General features: G+C 42.5%; 3 protein-coding genes across 3 annotated transcripts; 1 reads left to right on the plus strand and 2 right to left on the minus strand.

The window, feature by feature from the left end:
- Nucleotides 1-968: 968 nt before the first annotated feature.
- mrc1a (mannose receptor, C type 1a) lies at nucleotides 969-10,120 on the minus strand. Its single transcript, XM_028432546.1, has 30 exons — nucleotides 9,957-10,120; nucleotides 9,484-9,885; nucleotides 8,816-8,989; nucleotides 8,243-8,398; nucleotides 8,061-8,174; nucleotides 7,841-7,981; nucleotides 7,581-7,760; nucleotides 7,041-7,198; nucleotides 6,846-6,962; nucleotides 6,642-6,757; nucleotides 6,406-6,554; nucleotides 5,935-6,134; nucleotides 5,729-5,844; nucleotides 5,567-5,642; nucleotides 5,331-5,475; nucleotides 5,183-5,221; nucleotides 4,746-4,909; nucleotides 4,581-4,645; nucleotides 4,351-4,451; nucleotides 4,129-4,268; nucleotides 3,841-3,949; nucleotides 3,586-3,755; nucleotides 3,093-3,198; nucleotides 2,792-3,024; nucleotides 2,544-2,709; nucleotides 2,293-2,445; nucleotides 2,091-2,207; nucleotides 1,776-1,934; nucleotides 1,670-1,702; nucleotides 969-1,567 (listed from the first exon to the last, which is right to left on the minus strand). The coding sequence occupies exons 1-30, from the start codon at nucleotides 10,024-10,026 to the stop codon at nucleotides 1,335-1,337; spliced, it is 4,302 nt and encodes a 1,433-aa protein (XP_028288347.1). The 5' UTR covers nucleotides 10,027-10,120; the 3' UTR covers nucleotides 969-1,334.
- A 1,881-nt stretch (nucleotides 10,121-12,001) lies between these two features.
- On the minus strand, nucleotides 12,002-14,545 carry LOC114452973 (transmembrane protein 236). The gene is made up of 4 exons (XM_028432548.1): nucleotides 14,274-14,545; nucleotides 14,029-14,101; nucleotides 13,313-13,436; nucleotides 12,002-12,705 (listed from the first exon to the last, which is right to left on the minus strand). Exons 1-4 carry the CDS (start codon nucleotides 14,543-14,545, stop codon nucleotides 12,002-12,004), a joined length of 1,173 nt encoding a protein of 390 aa, XP_028288349.1.
- Nucleotides 14,546-16,189: 1,644 nt separating this feature from the next.
- Nucleotides 16,190-22,080, plus strand: hacd1 (3-hydroxyacyl-CoA dehydratase 1). Its single transcript, XM_028432549.1, has 7 exons — nucleotides 16,190-16,308; nucleotides 17,436-17,553; nucleotides 17,642-17,660; nucleotides 17,773-17,861; nucleotides 17,981-18,102; nucleotides 20,004-20,182; nucleotides 20,777-22,080. Exons 1-7 carry the CDS (start codon nucleotides 16,190-16,192, stop codon nucleotides 20,857-20,859), a joined length of 729 nt encoding a protein of 242 aa, XP_028288350.1. The 3' UTR covers nucleotides 20,860-22,080.
- The last annotated feature ends 34 nt before the right edge of the window (nucleotides 22,081-22,114 follow it).

Genomic DNA, 22,114 nt, shown 5'->3' on the forward strand with positions numbered 1-22,114 from the left:
TGTATGCCATGCAGAGACGCTCATAACTAAGGGTTGCTGATTATGCATGATCTCTGAGTCATCAAGGATCAAACATACAAAGCAGAACATGCAAAGCCTCCCAGCATCCTCCTACACAAGACATCCTGCAGGTCGAATCGACCCAGCAACAAGAGGACATTACTGTGGAACTGAAACAGCTTCAGCAGCACCTGATAGAACAGATGAAAAAAAAGCTTACCAGATGAACTAGGCCCGCCGTTCCTCCCCCTCTGCCTTCTCTCAGCTGCTGTAACTAGGTTTGTTTTCCTCCTCGGATAAAAACAGAATCTCCTGTTTGGGGAGAATTCTTGGGCATTGGTACTGCTGGTAAAACCCTCTAAGAGTTGAGTAAGCTCCTGAGGATTAGCCACGACAGCCTTCGAGGGCTGTGGTTGCCATGGAGAGTGCTGCCTCATTTTCAACAATGAGGTGATGGGGGTGGCCAGCCTCTGGCTGAAAGACCAACATTTGAAAAAAAAAAAAAAAAAACTCAGAAAACAGTTGTACAGAGGACTGCTTTGCTGAGTTGTTGGGGTCAAACGTGCAACAAATTTGTATTTTGTTCACATTTAAAATTTCCTGCATTATATCATCATATGCCTCTGTTTCATCAACAGCGTCAATCCATGGTTTTTCGTCTTTGTTTATAGTGTACATCAGTTTTAGTGGAGTAAACTTGCAGGAGCAATATCAGAGCTTTAATCAGTAACTAAGTGTTTTAGCAGGTGAAGGCAGGAAACATGGTTTGTAAAGATTATCATGGCCAGACATGACATTATTAAGGGGAGTTTTTAAGGTTTGCTAGATGGCAGTTTAATTCTCTGTCTGCTGTTTAATTCCAAGTTATTGGTTAGATTACTAAGAGCAGTCATTTTGTAACCAGAAGACATGATCAACATGATCAGCCAATAAAAATGACAAATACAGTCCAGTTTCCTTTATTTTCATTTATTTTGCATCTATTTACAATATCATAAGCCAAAAACATGTGGGTGTACAAAATGATAAAAAACATTTTCAGCTTTCTCGATTTTGAACTCTCAGTTGCTCTCAGTTATGTTGATTGGCAGAAGTAGAAACATCTGTACACGTTTTACAAATCACATGATCATATTTCAGTTTGTTTGTCTTGTCCCTGATTGATATCATAGTGTAGTGCCAGTGCTTGCATGACTTATTATATAATAATTATAACCATTAGTATCTGGGATTCAGTCCCCTAAAATTAAACACAACAAGGATTTGATGAAAGTGATCCAAAATTTAAAGAAGACTGAAACCTGTGATCATAGTTTTGATTATTATCATTAATCTCATGCTTGCTCATTCTGCTCAATGTTAGCAACCAAGCCTTTAGTGTCTACGGGGGCTCGGATCGGATTGTTGAAGTATAACTTGTTGTCAAAGGTACTTTCTCCCAGGACAGGGGTGGGTATCCGTTTACGTAAAATGACAAAGGTACCAAGCCCAACTAAAGCTATTATGATGAACACTATAGCCACTGTGATGCCAGCAGACCCATGTGAAGCTTCTGTAACGACATGGGCTAAGGAGGCAAAAAAAAGACACAAAAAAACACATACATGAGTTAAAAAATAAATAAAACCCCACACTAAATGTATATCATGAATAAATTCCATCAACTTACCCACTGATGGAGGTTTTTCTGTAGGTGTAACAACTATTAAAAAAAACACATGTTCAGTTTCATAGAGAGAAGGGTACAGTAAATCTTAAATAATCATTTAACTTACCTTTAGGTCTTTTACAGATGTAAGCTCTGTATCTGCTGCAGCTGTTTGTGCTCCACTGTCCGCTTTCAGAATGGACATCCACACAGCTGTCTGTTTTTGGCATTTCCATAGCCCAGTTTGTGTAATCTACAACACTGTTATCAATCCACATCCACTGATCTGAAACGGATAAATATATTACGGACTCAGTTTGCAGCTTAAAGACATAAAACTTGGTAATAAAGTATTTATCTGGGACCTAACATTCAATTCTTATAGCCAGGTGTGTGTGAGTGAGACATCATGGACAGAGTGCTGGATTTAACTTAAACTCACCTTCATGGGACTTGTACAGACCAATCCAGAAAGATTTTGCACCATCCTGCAGAAGTTCCAGGTTTCGCTGTATGAACTGACTTTCAATAGGGTCCTCAATACTCACTAGGGCTGCACCTGACGGTCGCAACCACAACAAATTACCATTACAGTTTATACTCAAACGTATCATTCAATAACGTATCAGTTGTGCATAATTTACCCATTTTTAGACATTCGACTGAGGCATGAGCCCAGTTGCTTGACACTGAGCTGAGGAAGGAGTAACAATATCCTCTGAAAGGTATCCAGCTTTTTGCCTTTTTTGACTGCGGACAGCTGCCAGGAAGCTGTGGGGGATCTGTGGGTGCTATGTCTGAGAGAGAAGCCGAAGAATTGATCCCAGTTGTTAGAAGCTATTTGCTGACCATGCTTAGTGTTCATGGATAAATAAAAAAAGAGAGACTGTCTGACCTGGTGATCTTTTACAGAGAGAATAGTAGGTGTTGGTACATGGTGCCGTCTTCCACGTGTTGTCCACATCCATATACACACAGCCGTAGTTTTTTTTAGGCTCATTTTTGCCCCATGCGGTGTAAGACAGACGCCAGTTATCTACCCACATGAACTGACCGTGAGACTGTAGAAAAGATATTGAAAAAGTATGTAGAGCTAGAAACAAAGTTCTTGATTTGTCTGACAACCAGTAGTAAACCTCTTACCACATTGCTGTTGAGGCCAATCCACACAGGCTCCTTATGTTTAGAAATCTGTAATGTGAGGTAGGCCTGGGTGACAGGGTTCAAGATACTGGCCAGATCTGCATCATCTGCCTGACACTGTCTCCTCGCTTCATCCCACTTCATCTTCTCGGCCACAAGTTTCATGGAGTCATTGCCAAGTTTGTAAAAGGCCTTCGGTGGCATGGTGGTGGGCTGGACTACAATCTGTGAGTCTGCACAGACACAATACATTAGTTTGCAAAGATCTGAGCAGGTCTGTGTTTGCTACCATGTTACTCACCAACATTTCGTTTACAGATGAATCCAAGTTCTAAGTTACAGTCCTCCACTTTCCAGTGTCCTTTTTGTCTTTTAACGCTGCCCAACATTATCACACAGTCAAAGACCTATCAAGCAGACAAAGGGAATGTCACTAATGTGGGTTGAACCTTTTTTATATCCGCAATCTATGCAATTCAGCAAGTCAAAAGACCAGCAAAGCCAAAAAGCGATGGCCTCTGCTTTCTTTGATGAGTGGTGCTGGTGGCCCCACTGATCTCTGAGACAGCTAAAGGAAGTGGTTGGGGAAAAAAAGACAAAATCACCATCCAATCACTTAATTTGTTACACTACTACCCCTTCCCCAACATATAGGAACTCATAGTCACCATTTTGACGTGGTGATTATTACATATTATATTATTGCTGCTGTGAACCACTTTCTAAAATTCATTCAAACAGGATTTTGGATCAAGACAGAAAAAGCTTCAGATAAGAATGTAAGTTGAGATCACCTCCATCATTAAATAATGATCTTGAGGCGCAGCTGCTGGGTGTCCTTTGATCCAGTGGGTGTATGAAACGCCTTTGCCGTCTGTCCACACAAAGCGCGTCTCCCAGTTGATGTCATTCATGCCAATCCAGAAATCCTCATTGTACTGCAACATCTGTGTTGTTAGGAATGCTAGAAGAAAGAAACAATATGCTCTAAACCCCCTAAAATGGTGAAATGTTAACTTTGCAGGCACTTGGTTTTGAACATTTCTCACCTTGCTCTTTCGCACTCAGGATGGAAACCAGATTTCCTCCCTGGTTTACGCAGTAGGTCCTGGCATGCTGCCAGAACATCCTGTTTCTTTCTGTCATGAATTTATAGCACTGTGTGAACAAGATGAAATTCCAATACATGTTAGAATAACAAATGGACAGTCATTAACCCATGGAGCCAGAGCAAAAGAACGCATTTTGCAAATTTAAGAAGAGTTTAAAGAGTAAACATTCATATTAGGCTATACTATATGCACGGTATTGGAGTAATCTGTGTGGTGCGTACTTACCTTTCCTTGGAAATGAACCCACTCTGGTGCACACCCCCCCTTAGGAACTGTGGTGGGGGCCATGGTTGTATTTACAAAATTATTGCTTCTTTTGCAAATAGAGGGAAGCTCAATGCCACAGTTAATATCATTCCAGTAACCTGAATATACAGAGATTAAACTAAACATTAGCCAACATTTACCAAACCAACACCATACAGAACATCTCAGCATAACACTCACCCATGCCCGTGTACATCGTCACACAGTTTTCATCATTGTTAGCAAAGTTGGGCTCATTGTGCGCCCATGCAGTGTAGGTTATGGGTGTTTCATCCACCCAGCTAAGAACAGACAAAAAAATATAAAAAAATATATAATAATACTCACCAGACTCCTGCACGTGTGTTCTCAGATTTGTTAGAGGCCAATGAGTATTTCTATTGATTTTTTTTACTCATATTGTACTTCACCTGAATGATTTGTCCAAATTCACTATCATGCCAATGTAGAACTGTCCCTCTGAGAGTTTCATTATCTGTTTTAATATAAAGATCAGAATCAAGGTGAATCATCTCAACAGGTTACACATTAGGGTTTGCTAAAAATTGTATTTATACATAAATTGTATTTCTTGCCTGTTTCCAGAGGAACCTTCTCTCGCTCTCCCCTGTGATGACGGCAAGTTCACCAAAGTTTTTTTGGCAGAATGCTCTGGCAGCATCCATTGCTAAGTTTTCCTTGTTGATGAAATAATGTGTGTCATTGTATATGATCCATCCATCAGCTGTGTGGTTGTATACTGCAAATATAAATAATAATGATTAGCAATGAAGAGTTCTGCCATAATTATTAAATAAAATACTTTTAGAGATTTATAAGTTGCTGTTTCATTATAATGAAAAAGTCTCAATCTCAATCAATAGAAACAAAATTAGGATATGCTGTCTATATGACCTTGTATGTGACTTCTTTTTGAAGTGGCTTCAAAAACCTTTAAATGATTTCATGGCTGTCTATTTAATAATGGAAATATTTAAGTCTAGAGGATTGTAAGGCCACTGCTGAATCCTACCTGGTATAACAGTGACAGGCTCAGGTTTGGGAGTCACACCTGGAAATATAAAAAAGGAGTGTGTATATTACATTTTCACAGCAGGGAACAGCTTTAATTCTACCTCTCCGTGTCTCTGGAGCTGCATGATGAGATCATTAGGTGTCACCTTTGCGAATCTGGCAGATCCAGTCATTGTTGACCTCACAGTGCCGATCGTTCCAGTGTCGTCCGTAGTAAGCCTTAACTTCTCCACAGTGCTCATTGTCATTGTAGTTGTTTGGTTCTCCAAAGCCCCATTTCTCATAGCTAAACTGTTTTGGGAAATAAACATAATTAGGCCAGGGTTTAGATGTTTCTTGTAGCAAGAAAAGCTTTTTGTGACTGCAGTGAAACGTTACATACAGGTGACCCATCACTCCAGACAAAACCTTCATTGGTACCCAGGGAGCTGAGGCCTATCCAGGCAGTGTTGGAAATACTTTATGAGAAACAGAGTACATAGAGTGGTTTATTTTCCTAATATAAATACTGAAGTATTCAAGGTGGTAGTGCGGGCTAACATACTCCAAATTGTCCAGGTCCTCTCTGCTGTGGACACTCATCAGATTTCCACCAATGGCCTTGCAGAAGTCTTCTGCTTCTTGCCACGTCTTCTTGAATTCCTTTTTCTTTGTGTAAGACTTTTAAACATAACACAAAGAAAATAATTCTCAGACTTATGTTCTACATACAGCACCAATTTTACTGGTTAGCTTAGTTTATTCTCCTACTTTGAAGCAAATATTCCTTTCGGCAACTGGGGTCCACCCTGATGCGCAGCTCAGGGCCGGAGTGGTGGGTGGAGCTGTTGTCGCCTGTACTCCCTCCGCCAGTTTCTTGCAGATATACTTCTCCTTGTTGCTGCAGCTAACAATATCCCATAATCCAGCAAAAATCCCAGTTGTCATGGCTACACATCCTTGTTTTCTGTCTTTTGTTAAACACGCCCACAAGAAATGGCAAAATATGAATAAGCAAAAATAGACAGAGTGAATACAGTAATAAAATGGAGTCATAAAATATACATGATTATTATGATATTTATGATATAATTATGTTAATTAGCTTTAATAGAGATAATGTTTATTGTAGTAACCATAACATAATAGCATGATAATTATGCCTAAAAATACAACCACCATGGTAATCCAGTTATATATACAAGTATAATAAGTAGATAAACATAAAATGTTTTTCTCTACCTGTCATTCCCACATTGAAATGAGTGAAGGTGACCTTTCTATTGGTGGTCCACTTGAATGTGCTTCTGTCATCCATGTTGGATAAGCCCATCCAGAAATACTTCTCTGGTCTCAAACCCACCAAACTGATCAGGAAGGCATTCTCATATCTACATGCATATATATTTAAGAAAAAAATAGGTCAGAAATAAATAAAGGCTTTCAAATGTTGGTATCATGTATATATGTAAACATACCTATCAGCCACATCCACCAGATTAGCACTGTTCGCTGAGCAAGCCTTTTTTGCCTCATCAAAAGTTTTAGTCTCAGTTCCAATGTTATAACAGTATGAACCGAACCTGATGGAGCCCTGAAAATCAAAATGTTCAGGTCCATGTTACCAAATCTGCTAAGACAATTGAATAATTTCATTGGTACTGTATTTAAGGGGAACTCACAAGCTTGCATCCTGGGTTGACTTCCTCCTGGGGGCCTCCATCTGGTTTAATAGAGGCCTTCTTCTTACAAATATACCCATATGTTCTCTCACACATGTAATCTGCCCACTTCCCATCCTGCATGAGAAATACCAATAGTGACCATCAACACATTCTAAACTCACTGTAATTCTTGTGGGTTTGGACAGTGATTACTTTTCCTCGAATGATAACACAGTCTTCTTGGAAGCTGGCAGCATGAGAGGGCTCGTCGCTTTGCCACTGGGTAAAGGTGACGGAGGAGTGATCAGACCATTCGAACAGCATCTGGTTCCTCTGGTCATTTAAACCAATCCAGAGCACATCTGTGGGCACTGAGGTTTGAAATAACATATTTTTATCTAATCTTCGATTGGCCTTATATCATATGAAGACATTCATCTGTATCACATGACAACACTGTGGCCATCAGATTCAACATAACTGACTTATTTGACATTGCTGACTATGCAAGCTGCTGTGCTGTGTCTAAAAGAGTGTCCGTCTAGACAGACATCCAATTACAAATAATGTATAGAGCTATAAGATAATACTGTAATAATGTATATTAGCTATTAATCTCCAGATTAACTGTTTATTCCTACGTTAGTTTTTGTGCTAAGCAAAGCTTAATGGCTTTGTACAGACATGGAGTGGGAACTCCTTCATTTTAGTCTCTGCGGAAATGTTAGTCATGATAATGTATGGCACACTTACAATATCCAGACTGAGATATAATAAAGCTCTGTTCCTCTATGTTGTGTATGCTGGCCAGATCTGCTCCCTCCTTGCGACATGCAGCCAAAGCATCCTTCCACATCTTTTTACTCCTTTCCAGGTAGTAACAGTTTCCGGCATAAGGAACCCAGGAATTGGGGCAGAAGCTGGGCCCTTTGCCTGCAGAGAGTGATGAGAGAGAACAGGCTTAGGCTTTTGTCTCATTTCCATAATATTTTGACCATTTTAAATGACTTTACTCTGTGGGGGTGGCAGGCTTGTCGAGTTTCCTTTTCGACAAATGTAACCAAGTTTCTTGGTGCAGGCAGAACTCTCCCATTTTGAGGCTTTTGCAGCATTCAGCGTTCCACAGGTGAGGCCAGGCTCTGCCGATGGGTGACCTATTGGCAACACACACTCATCTAGTTTTTTGTACAACAACCCTTAAAACATATCTTACAGTGTCATGTCTTCACTAACCTGGAGCCCAGTTTAAATATCTGAATGGGTTTCCATTGCTCCACTGCCATCCACTCTCAAAACTCAAGCTGTTCAGCCCAATCCACAGAGATGTCCCCAAATTATTTGTCAGCCCTGTTGTGAAACAACTCATGAATGTATTGTTGTGGAGTATTTGATATGCCAGAGGCCTCACAGTGTACCTGAAATGTATGACTGTTCATGGAGCTCTACGATGCTGAGGAGGTCAGCTCCCTGCTGCTGGCAGCTCTTCCTGGCCTGATGCCATGTCAACACTGCCTGTGCGTTCCTCTGATACTGAACCCCTGTGACCGGGTCAGTGTCCCAGCCAGAGGACGCTAGATGGTGAAGACACAAAATGCTGGAAAATGATTTATCTCAACAGACTCTGTGTACCTCTCAACTGAAAAAACAATTAAGAGATAGATTGAGAAACTCTGTTTTGTAGAAGACTAGATTCCTGTTTTTTCTGTCCCTTTCCTTTCTCAGTTTTAGGGCAGTGTCACAGGAAAGAGAGTCCTGTGAAAAGAGGAAGAAAAGGACAGTGCTGTGTGCAGTGTAGTGTTGTTCTGGGGGTAGAGGGAGGTCAGAAACCAGAGCTGTAAGTACTGACCTCTTACTGACACAAAACAAGATAATTCTGTGTGGCTTGATAAAAGTAGCTAGTTTTGGCCCCAAACATTGTGCAAAGAGGAATGCTGATTTTTTTTTTTTTTTTTACATTATATGTTGACTCTGAGAGTGGAAACACGAACCTCTGGTTGGACAAAATCCCCACTTCCTCTCTTTATCGTAGTCCCTCTCTGTGGCACACCACAGCTGGCCATCTGTACGACCGTCCTTTGTGCACTCAGCGTACCACTTCTCATTGAACCTAAATGGGAACTGACAGGGGCCTCCGAAAGAATTGCCCCCTAGTGTGAAAACCTCTGAGGAGACACAGATGATAAAGATAATTACTATACTGCTGCTATCATCAAGATTTTGGAAGCTGCTGCGGGGATTTCGGAGTACAGATGTTAGAAATAGCTAATAGCTCAGGGTTCTCTGTGAGATAATCCAAGTGTATTTTGGATGTTTTGGCTTAACCTGTTCTACCTGTTCTTTTCATATCATAGTTACTCTAAAACAGTACCAGTAAAAAGTCCAGTCAACGAATTCTTGCCAATTGTGTCATTGTGCAAATAGAATGACGAGCAAACGCTTTCCAGTTTTATAATGTTGGACAAGTTTTTTTAATCTTAAGATTTTTGCAATGATGCTTTATTTCTAAACAATTTAGCTGTAAAAAAAAAAAAACTTTGACTGTTAAATTTTTCAAATCACATGTAATCTACAGCAGTCATGGCTGCTGTTAGGTCGACAGAGCAGAACTGATTTTTTGCTAGACAACATTATGGCATTGTAGACCCCTTATTCCTACCTTGATACCCCTTTGAGCAAAGGTCAGACCGAGTGCCAAATATCCTCCAGCGACTCCAGACCCCTGAGCCCTTATAGATCATTACATTCCTCTCATTGCGGTTGCCCCAGTTTAGGTGCAGGTCCTGGTTCTTCAGGCCGAAAAGAGTCTCATTCTTGCACTGCCAGTGCTGCAGGTCACTAGCCTCATCACATTCAAAGAGTATCACCTTCACCCAGTCTGTCATCTGTGTGGCGCTCAGACACAGCTTGAGGGATATACTGAGGAGGCGCGACTGGGACGCCCAGCGAAACTGCTGCTCCTTGGCATGAGGATCACAAACGGCCACCGTGACTGAGGTGGCACTCTCCACCCTTATGCACTTGTTGTGGTTCTCGTTGAAGATGAGGAATGTGCCGCTGTCTGAAGAAGAAGAAAACAAAGTCAACAAGGTGTCACATATAACTTACAACATACATCCTTAAAGCACATACCTATGTCAGCGGTGATGCAGAGGATTTGCAGGAGACAGAGTACCACAGCAAAATTTGAACAAGGAAGCATGGTCCTCAGTGTGTGGTGTGCACTCAGTGCTGGATGAGTTTGTAGGAGAGTCTCCCAGTCATTAGAAAAGGGGTCTGGTGTGTGCAAATGTGTGTGACACAGAGCAGCAATGACAAAGAGACATGGTGCCTTCCCTTCTTAATCACACCGATGGATATCCTGTCACATGGGTAGTTACAGCTGGTTATCCAAGAGACATTTTGGCAGAGAAGAGGAAGCAGGAAGTGGGAAGCTAACAATGTGAACTCACTACTAAGCAATAAAATGAAAGTCTCACAGTGCCAGTAAATCAAAGGTTATACAGAAACTGGATGTTGCATATACATCAATACCTGTGTCTTCTATGCATAAAGACTCATAATCTGATCTTCGATTGGTCTTATATCATATAGGCATTCTAATATAAAGCTGCATTCATTGATTTTTTGGCCACCTGGGGGCAGCAGATCAATCTGTGAACAATTTCTTTTAGGTTTATCAAACCCAGTTCATCCTAGAAAGTACCTAATGCCCCACTATAGTCGTTAACTAATTTCACTTTGTCTCTCCCATTTCCACCTCAATCATTTTATAATATGTAACTGGTGTTATAGTGGATGCATGAATGCATAAAATGTTTACAAGTGCCTTTGCCAACTGCATTAGCTTGATAACCTCTATCTTGATAACACCTTTGTAATGTTAGCTGGGGGGTGTAAATTAATCTTTTATGTAGTGAATGTTTTTCCCTAGCTTCCATTAACATTTGGTTGTGCTGTGTTTCAGTATTCATCAGCTTTTTACTAGACTTTGTATGCTTAAAATGTTTTTTTTAGTTGTCAGAAGGCAGTGTATTCCATGGCTATGCTGTTAAATTACATTGTTCAGGTGCAGTGAGTGTTTTCTGCTCATGTTTGACAGGAAACCCTTCCTCCTGGGGATGCTTTAGGAAGAAATGGGAAAAATTCCAGTCTAAAAGGTTTTAGCAGAGATACACTAGGCGTGTACTTTTCATTCTACACACATGATAAAAGGCAGATGTATACGTTAAAACATGGGTTTTAATAGGTTTATTTATTAATCTTAGCAAAATAAATGTATCAGTGATACAAACTCACACTTGTTTTTCTTTTGAGTATATTAACTTAGCAAAGAAAAACCTAATATAAACAACATGCATTTATGTTTTCACATATTCACTGCACTTTATGATGGTAGAAAAAAAAATCTGCTAATAAATCTCAAGTGACATAACAGGTACATTCCCAAAGTGCCATTATTGGTGAGGGGTAGGGGGTATTAAGGGTTAAAAAAATGTGTTCGCACATAAAAGTAATAAAAACAAAACACAACAGTCATTTGACACGTAATTTCCATTGCCTAAGAGCTCCCTTTTGGCCTGTAAAAAGTACCATCTCACATCTCTTCTGTCACAAATTAATTGCACCATCTGTTCATAAATCCCACACATACTGCCATTAAATCTTGTAGTGTGTTGAGTCACTTCCTGTGGTTAGATGAGGTAACAAAATGGCCATTGAGCCTATGAACCCACAATGAATGTAGTTAATGACACGTAATCATGACCCACCAGTTATCGTATGCTAACTGAATGGCAACGTCATACAAAGAACACCTGTAATTACAACTTATCACCACAGGTGTTGCCAAAGAAAGTGAAGTCTATAAAAACATATGGTCATTGTAGTATCACAAGCTGCAGTGTTACTTCTTTTACATCCTTATGAAACAGTTTTATATGTTTTTTAGATTTCAAATTTTACTCCTTACTTACATTATAATCTAACTTGTAGCTACACATAAATGTTACTGGGATTTAAGTATTTTGTAATATATTAACTAGTTTAGTGCTTATTATGTTGCTACTTGGCTAAATTTATGAAGATCTGGTGCAACCACTTTCCTAATGCTAACACATTCTGTTTGTGTCCCACCGCATCTTTTCAAGTTGCTTTTTGTCCTTGTAGTGCTGGTCTCAAAAAAACATCCTCTCTGTGTTAAATACCCTCAGCTTGGTCATGAAGTTGAAGTAGATGAAGGCCAGGCAGACCAGCAGGTTCTTCATCAAATACAGGATGGGCGTGACGAAGCCGAAGAAGGCAATAAGGCCGACTCGCACAAAAAAGAAGGGTAAGTCCTGCACGGCGACTCCTAGAGAGGAAAGCAGAGGGCTGTGGGGCATGACCACCACACGCAGGCAAGACAGGTAGCTGAAGATGTAGATGGGGAACACCCATCCAGAGTAGTAGACCATAGGATGTCCAGCCACCCTCACCATCTCCACCGTATCCATCCAGAACATAAAGCTGTCCACAAACACGTCCGCTCGGGCGTCACTGGCACAGAGGAATCTCAGAGGCCCTGTGTAGGCGTACGGAGAGAGGCGGTACTGAGCTGTGGTGCTCGCTGATTGTGAGCTCAGCCTAGAGATACTAAATGGCCTCCCAGGATTTGCAGGGATCCCTGGGACTGTCCCGTTGGTCTCAGGCCGAGCACCTGCTCCTCCGTTCTGGTTCCTGTCATTGAGCTGGGTTGCTCCTGGTTGCAGTGGAGTGGGCAGAGCTTGCCCGGGCACAGCTGGCCCCGGCACAACTGGAGCGATGGGGGTCACTGGTGTTACCTGTTCCACATGTGTGAGGACAGTGGAGGGGATCTCAGCATCTCTTTCCATGTCATTAGCTGCAGAGAGAAAAGTCAAACAGGATTAAAAGGAGTTGTTTTTATGACTCCAGTGACAGACATGGTCAGAGACATAGTGCTGTCTATTGGACTTAACATTGTGAGCATGACAGCCTAAAAACACATTTACAAAATTACCTTAAAATCGGTACAAACATTCACTTGCATTCAAGAATGAATTGATTTGGATGAAGGACAAAAACATGTAACCAAGAGCAAGAGGGTTTTTTCCATCAGAACAAAATTATTCTAGGAATTATTTTTGAAGTCTTGGGGACTTCCAAACCATCTTAGAGGTACTGAGGTTTTTCTAAGTAATTAACATTGCCTTTTGTCATGTCAGCACTGTGTTCAGAGAAGCAAGCAGAACTAACAAATTTCCTGCCTATTTCCTCAGTAGAGCTGTTATTTTTTAACTATGGGCACAGAGCCAAAGGATAAGAAGTATAACCAGGGTCTCTAAATTGTTCTGGACAAACAATGCAAAGAACTGTTCACTGTTTTTTGCTCCTGCAGTGTTTAAACGGCTGGTATAGAAGTTGGAAGGTTCAGGATCTGTATCAGTCAGTGAGTGATTTGTGTAATGTGTTCAGAGAGCTGTGCTCACCCTGGCCGGTCAGTCTGCAGTGGCGTATCCTCTCCACAACGTCAATACAGATGAGTGAGAAGAGGACGAGTGACACAGGGAGCTCTGTGAATGTATCATACTTCATGTTGTTGTTTATCTGAACCTGCACAAACAACCACACAATCAGTAGATAAATAGACAGAAATGATGGGATAACTCACTTGCTGCTCTGGTATTTGTCTGAGCCAGGACTTCATACCAACATGACACAGAACAAAGCAGATAAGCTAGTCATCTTAGCACAATTTATGTCTCTCATGAAAAGACAGCAGATAAGCAGGGGCCAGAAGGTCAGCTGGGAGCTTCAGAAAGTGCCACATAAACCAGCAAATAGGGCCTGAGCTGCAGCCAGCCAGGAAGTGAAAATGTGCCTGATGGACTGATGATTTGACAAGGACCGCTTGGACAGGAAGAGGAACCTTCTGCTTATCAGTAGCTCCTTGTCCATAAAGGTTGGATATGTGTCCCCTGAGAACTAAGCGGTTTCTCACAAATCATCACCTTTGTTCCACTCACACAGGGCTCAGACTGTGATTCTACTCACATATAACAACAGGGTTTAAATCCAAGCAGCTTCTTCAGAGTAAAAACACAATCACCCAAAATAACTGCAACACTGTCCACAAACACAGGCTGATTCAGCAACGTCATGATCAGTACAGAGAAACTGATAAAACACACTGAGGACCACCGACCTCAGAGCTGGCGATGAGAAAGGCAAAGCTGGGTAATGTGGACAGGATCACATACACAAGGGCCACAGGTCTCCTGACACAAAGGGAAAGACACAAATGTCAGGGTGGTGGGCAGTTGCAGGATCGACTAACTCATGGTGTTCACCAGCCAAGTGTCTTTCAGAGGCCTGTTCAGAATATCTGCACTGCCACTGCTGGACCTCCATTCTCAGCCCTGCAGGTGGCAGTCTTCAGCTCAAACTCACCACTTCTTCCTCCCAATGAGAAACCTCTTCTTCATGAACACCATATACTTGAGGGGCACCCAGACCAGCAGGGCGGTGGAGGTCACATAGGCGATGGAGGAGGCCACAATCAGCCAGTAGGCCGTGCTGCCATCACCGGGGGGTTGCGCTGACGTTTTGACCCTCGCCACAATGACGGCGAACCTCTGCATCACGATGAAGAGTGGCACGCACAGGCCTGCAAACTGCAGCACCTCGCACAGGGCGAACTTCAGCGTCCTCCCCGAGCCCATCCTGTGGCAGCTCACAAAAAGAAGGGAGGGAGACGGGGGCTGTTGTCGCAGTGAGGCGACCCCTGTCCCTCTGAGGGCTGGTCAGGCCTCGGACTGCTGCATTGTCTGCCTCCACTAGCATTTTCCACACACCACAGCCCTGGCTCTGTGCTCGCCCAACTGCTTACACTGCACTAGGCATTGTGTGGCTCGGCGTGACGGCGGTGTGACTGGCCCTTTACTCTCTTTATATATAGAATACAAACAAAGTTAGTCTCACTCTGCACCCTGAAGGATTTGTATAATTACAGCCCTCTCTGTGTGATGATTAAGGGTTAAAAAAAATCTCCCAGTCAATGTGTTGGAAGTTTAAATCCCAACAGAACTTTAATTACTTTATAATCTACCTGGACATTCTCCAAATCTCCCATGGTAAAATCAGCATCCAAGAACTGTTGGCTGTAACTTGAGAAACAGCTGAAAGCAGAGAGGATCTTCTTGTATCTACCTGTCACCATCTAGTGTTCAAACTCTGAAGCTGCAGCTCAATATAATGAAGAGTTTTCTTTCTTTCTGAGCCAATGATGCGGCCGATCCATCCACAACCTGTCACAGCTGGACCTCAGACACCTGAACACCTGCTGATAAAGTAACTGGATCAGGATTTTGGTGGTCTGCACTACGTATGGTGCAGTCTTTAGTTTACACACATTTCTGGCCGGTGTCATTAGGAGGGCTAATTTTAGATTTTGCATCAATGCAGTTTCTCAGGCAGTGCCTCCATGAGAGTAGTCCAGGACAGATTGATACCTGTGGAGAAGTTCAACAGCAGGAAGGCAGCTGCACTACTCTTCTTACAGTGGAGAGCTGGCTAGGCTTGCACCCTCCTCCCATATTCAAAGATGTCAGTGTTAATCTGTGACTCTATATTGTCTGTTGGGTGGACGTGAGTGTGTGTGAGGGTCTCTTCTGTGAGGGTCCTGCAATAAACTGACAAGCTGAATGACAGCTGAGATTGGCTTCAGTCCTGGTGGATGGTCCCTCTTCTGCTTCTTCTACTGTGAAGCCAGCATGGTGACCTGTGACAATACCCACTTAAAGGGTCACACCTTCATTGGATGACGCTTGTAAGGTTTAAAATAATTCAAACAAGTGATATATAAATGTTATTTTTTTTGGACCAGACTGTAAATATTTGAACATGGAGGTCTGTGGGGACTGACTCACATTTGGAGAAAGCCTCAAGTGGCCATTTGAGGAACTGCAGTTTTTATCACTGCCCATGTCTTGCATGACATTTGGTTACAAACAAGGCACTTTATGTGGCTGTATCAGTACTGCAGCTAAGTAAAGTGATGAGTTTTTATTCTCTGACTGAAAGTAACGTAACTTGATCCCCATTGTGAAAATAAAAAATAATCACGACCGAGGCCCCTGAGTTTCTGCAGCTTAACCCCTTCAACACATCCAAACCTGTCACATGCTCACTTTATTGCACTTGTCCCAGACCCACCGGCAGGCCACGCACTTGTTTCACTATAGTCCCGCGAGAGGGAGAGGGGAGTTCCGTGGACGCACAGATGGATGGATGACCCCGCTGCTCCCCTCCCTTCTAGCCCCAGCTGTCAGCTCCCTTCCTGACTTCCCCACCCTGCCCCCGGTACCATGGCGTCCAGCGAGGAGGACGGCACGGTTGAGGAGAAGGAAAACAACAACAAGAAGAGAACGAAAAGCTCCCTCGCTACAGCATGGCTCACTTTCTACAACATCGCCATGACCGCCGGGTACGTGCGTAATACCGCCGCTGTCGCCTAATAATAAGAAAAGCCGCAAAGTTAGCCGCTCCCTAAAAAACCGTACGCGTGTGTTGCTGTTTATAGGACTGTGTGTGTCTGTGTGTCAGGCAGAAAGTGCCTGTTCAGCTCGCTGCGTTCAGCGGCTCGTCGCCTCGCAGGAGTTGGAGGAAACGTTGAGCGAGCGGTTTGATAGTGAGGAGAAGATTGTACATAGAAAAGACGTGTCGGAGCGTTGTGAAATGAATGAGAGGTGTTTGGCTGAAGTGACAGGCTGGCGCTGCAGCCGTGTCCAAATAGGGCTGACTGCATGGTGTCAGCGTCAAGGCCCACGGCGCGTCCCACAGTTGCAGTGATAAGTATAGCCGGGGCGCGCTGACACTGGAGCTCAGGTCCGGGACTGTGAAGTGCTCAATGGGCAGATTTTTATTAACATTTGTGAGGTGAACAGAAAAGAGTTGTGTTTATATTAGACGCTGCCCATACTGGATCAATACAGCCAGAGCTGTCAGAGCACCGGATCAATGAGGACTCCCAGTTTGGCACAGCTCCTCCTTATTGATTGCGTCTTTATTTACAACCGTGACGTTATGGGATCACATTATGACGCTGATGTCTCAGTCTGTGGAGGAGCTGTCACCAGCCCCTTTATTATAAGGAGGCACGTGCTGAAGGCCCACAGACATTACTGGATCAGGAGTACATAAACCAGCTCATTATGTTGTAGTACACAAGACAGTTTTAGTGTTTGCTGCCTTACAGTACAGTACAAGGACTTGCTGAAACATCTGGATGTACTGCCTAAATACTGTGCACCAAAAAAACTGACATCAGATGTAATCAAAGCACTGTAATGGATGAGAATATGTTACACATACCAAAGTGTAAATGTGATTTTAATAAAGCACCTTTTTTCTGTTATTCTCGGTTGTACACAGTAAACACTACACTGAATGAATGAGCATTTATACCGCATACCAATAGGGGTCGCTCTATCTGGCAGAATACTAATGCATACTGATACATGTCAGCTGGTAAAATACCCTATCAGTGATATAGGATCTGATGGCAACACTAAGCTGTGTGTTTATGTAAGGTGATGTGTTGTTTTTGTGCAGGTGGCTGGTTTTGGCCATGACAATGATGCGCTTCTACATCCAGAAAGGCACACACAAGGGTCTGTACAGAAGTATAGCAAGGACACTCAAGTTTTTCCAGACCTTTGCTTTAGTTGAGGTGAGATTCAATCTTGAAATGAACTTAAAGTTTCTTTTTAAGAAGACAAGATGCTTAATCAGCTGTGTTTGTGTGTCCTGTCTGACAGGTGGGACACTGTGCCATTGGTATGTGAGGATTTTGGTGAATTTATTTTCAAATTTAAAAATGTTTTCATACATTTCTACGTCTGTCTCTGTGTTGATTGGTGTTTTTTTTTTAATTCTGGCTCTGCTGCAGGAATCGTGAGGACTTCTGTGATTGTAACTGGGGTTCAAGTGTGCTCGCGGATTTTCATGGTTTGGTTCATCACCAACAGCATCAGACAGGTGAATATGACATTCAATCTGAGGTTTCACAGACAGTCTAGCCTCTTACATGGTTTAGAAGAAGTTTCTTTTCTGTTTCTTTCTTTTGTATATTTGACATTTTTTCTGACCTGATGAAGATCCAGAATGAAGAAAGTGTAATCCTATTCCTGGTTGTGTGGACAGTGACAGAGATTACCAGATATTCCTACTACACATTCAACCTGCTCAACCACTTGCCGTACTTCATCAAATGGGCCAGGTGGAGATGCCGTTAGAATTGTCAGACAGTCTGTGTGTGTGTGTGTGTGTGAGCATTATCTCACCTCTGGCATGCTTCCTTTGATGGGCCTAGACCGGCTTTACATCAGGAAGTAGTACAGCCGTGTGTGTATTGAGTGTCCGGGGGCTCAGAGAGAAAGAGAGAGAGGAGAAGCATGTGTGTGTGTTCATTGATTAGCACCTTATTAGCCTGTGTCTGTCAATGGAGGGTAAACTAACTGCTAACACTGTGGTCCGACAATACTGACACAAAACAGATTAACTGTGTGACTGCATTGTAGGGTTTAATTTCATACAAAAAAGGTGTATTAGCTTTCTCCAGAGGGGGGAGCTGTTGTTTCTATTTGGTTATTTAGCACGGCTTTCTTTAATTTCCAGAGGGGACATCATAGGCAAAGGAAGCAGTAGTGCAGCAAGAGGTCCATGATCCATCCTCTAGCCATAGACTATATATAACTACGGACGAAGTGTCCATGAGGTCACCCATAGTTGTCTAAAGAAGTATATAATGTACTTCACATACATTTGTCTCAATGAACAGACACATTTTTGTTAGCATGTTTATTTCTGCTGTACTGTTGGGCATTTTAAAGATGGAGTCTTTAGGGATTGACTCACTTTGGGAGCCAGCCCCCAGAGGCCGCACAGGCAACTGCAGCTTGATTGCTTTACATCTATTTGTTAAAAACATAACTCTCAAGCCTGTCCACTTCTTATCAAAGCAATTTTTATTTCTTTTACAAGTTATGATTTTATCTAGTAAATGGTATTACTGGAGTGTATATCATGCTAATCTGTAGATATCCCAGTGACACAATACATGATCTTTTTCCACATTCTGTTAATGTGAAATGTTTGGAATTTATTTATTGATTCACTCTCTTAGAGTGACATAATGCCTGCCTTCTGCTGTATGCAGAGTAGTGGTGACGTGGCTGTCTGCCCTAGCTCACCTGAAATTGGAGTCGTTGGGGAGGAACGTCAGCTGTACACATTGATAGCTGTCCAGCACACAGAGCAGTGAGGTCTCTGCACGGAAGTGAGGTTTACAGTTTACATCAGCTCATTTACAACCCTGACACATCGCTGTCTCAGGGTTACCTCTAACAAACGCTTACAACTTCAGCGTGATCTTCTGGGGTCCATCACAATATTTGTGCCAGCTATTCTTTTGTTTCTGCTCTTGATTCCTCTCCTCTCCTCCCTGCCCCCACCCTCCATGTCTTTCTTTAAGTACGGAGGAGACGCCAGGCCCCCGGAGAGGGGCTCATGTTCAGCTGCTCCTGTTTTTAAGACCATCTGTTTTGGTCATGGAATGTTCACCCAACATTTCTCTCACATCCGCTGAGACGCTCCTCTGAGCCTTTGCTGTGGTCCTGACTAAAAACAGGATCCCTGTAGTCCTGAGTCATGGCATACTAGAAAGACCTGCTGTGAATAAAGGGGGCAGACTCAGATTTACACTTTGCAGTATAATAATTAGGAGTATAATTTGCATGTGAGCTGCTCTCTTCTGCTGTTAGGAATTGTAGATGAAATCATTGTGCGCCCATTATGTGAAGTGTCTGCAGTTTCCACATTGAGAGGTGGTCTGTGTTTTTATACAAAACAACCGGAATACATCCCCTGTTTAAAGTTCAGCCACTGGATCCCACTGACACATTGTGCTAAATTAACCCCTTTTTCACTGGCATATCCTGGTGGGTGGGAACTCATCCTGCTGCTGATTTGTTACTTTTCCAAGGTACCATTTGTTATAATGTGTGTCCCTGCATTTGTGTGTTTTCTGAGCCTGATCCTGCATGTGAGTGCATTAACATCCTCTGGCTTCAGGTCTGTGTGGATTTCAGGACCTCCAGCTCTTTCTGATTTCTGTTGCAGATACAACTTCTTCATCATCTTGTACCCGCTGGGAGTCATCGGAGAGCTGCTCACCATTTATGCTGCACTGCCGTTCGTACGCAGATCTGGAATGTACTCCTTGAGGCTCCCTAACAAGTATAATGTGTCGTTTGACTACTACTACTGCCTCATCATTGTCATGCTGTCCTACATACCACGTAAGGAGCCATGTTGTCCTATAACATCCATTTTACACAACGCCGTGTGTTGAAAAAAGGCCACTGTGTACGCTGTGAATAAAAACAGAATGCAAGGATGAGTGCATGATTTAAACTGGGGAGAATTTCTCTAGTTGCCTAAGGCTTTCTACATAATATGTGCAGGAAAGGGCAAAGTGGAATGATCTGTTTCCCATTACACCTCGCATATCTACACAAAAGATGATCCAGTGTTGTCTTTTCACCTTAGGCTTTCCAAATGTGCACACAGAGGTGCAAGTAGGTGTACTTTTTTCTACCTAAGGCTTTCCTTATCATGTACACGTGGGAGGGCCAGTATGGCCAGTTGCATAGATGCCTGTCTACACACAGCTTGGGTAGATAACCTCCTTCTACCTTAGGCTTCCCAGCACAGAAGACAGAGAAGTAGGCTATCTTCTGCTTCCATCTGCTAAAATATGCAGATGGAAGGAGCCTTAGGCTTCCCAAGATTATGCTGGGAGATTTGAGAACAGAGCCAACTGTAACTGACTGCAAATAGAAGTGGTCCTGACTGAATTGTGATTCAGTGATTGATTTTTTTTTGTCTTTCAGTGTTTCCTCAGCTCTACTTCCACATGCTGCGGCAGAGGAGAAGGGTGCTACACGGGGAAGTCATTGTGGAGAAGGACGACTAGACAAGCACCACCTCATGCCTTCGTTTGAGCCAGCCTGCTTCCACATCACCCTCACACCTCCACCACTTCTGCTTCACCTCCATCTCACCTTTAGCACCATCGGCCGTTACATTCTGCACTGCACGGGACCCGAAGAGCCACACAGCTGGTCGACCGGTCTGATGAGAGCTGACGAGAGTACGTCTCTGTAGGATTAATTCCTCTCTGAATGGAAATATTGGAAACATGTTTACAGTCCCAGTGTTGCTGATGCCTGAGACAGAAGCCCGGTGCTGCGTCTCAGCACTGAAAGTGTCCTTTATTCATCCAGCAGCCTTACAGCATCGTGTTGCACTGAAGCCATGCAGCCTGATAACACTGAGCCACAACACTGCACCCTGAAGGAGAGCGAGGCATATGTGAAAGCAAAGGTTAGATTGTAAGTTGTGTCTCCTGAGTTGTTCATCCTCCAGCCCAGCTAATTGGCAGATTTATTTTTTTAAAGTGTATTCCACAACCCATTTTATATTTAAAATAGCTGTACAAATCAAAGTTTCACAGAGAGAATATTCATAGATCTATCATACCTCAACAATAAATCTGCATTTAGACAATATGCTGCTTCTTTTGTGTATGTTTGTGTAAATGATGCAATGTGAAACAAGCAGTAAAAAGTAAAAATACTAAGCCTACTTCTTAACAATAATTTATTCACACTTAGAGCAAGCATAGCTCAAACTTAACGTTTTGTCTGCTTGGCTCCTGCTCCTGCATTCTTTTGATGTTTACTATGTCAAATTATTTTACAACAGTGCATCTTAAACTAATTTGAGTCTTCACAGAAGTTGTCGTAGATTCGTCCTCTTCCTGTAGGCCACCGTAGGTTACAGTTCAAATTCATGTGAGCACTCGCAGTCTTCAGTCTCTTGTCTTTTCTCTGTTTTTTAACAAATCTGGTGTCGGTACTGATAGAAAGATAGTTAGATGTCCCTCCTACTAAAAAGGTGCTATTTGTTAGATCATTTCAATCTTCTGTGCAGCTTAAAGGAGTGACTGTGATTGGAGTTGACCTAAAGCAGGAAAACAGAATGTGAAATGACTTGAGAGGAAAGCCCAGTGGTTATCTGAGAAGAAGAGAGAAACTACAAATGTCAAATTCAAGTTATTTTTCAAGGAAAAAACACACAATAGAAATGTGAAAATATCTTTTTGTGCAAAATCAATAAACTAAATTCTACAATACCGAGGAGAGCTTTTGTGATGACTGCATGTAAAT

The sequence above is a fragment of the Parambassis ranga genome, chromosome 20, assembly GCF_900634625.1.
Source record: "Parambassis ranga chromosome 20, fParRan2.1, whole genome shotgun sequence".
Taxonomy (NCBI): Eukaryota; Metazoa; Chordata; class Actinopteri; family Ambassidae; genus Parambassis; species Parambassis ranga.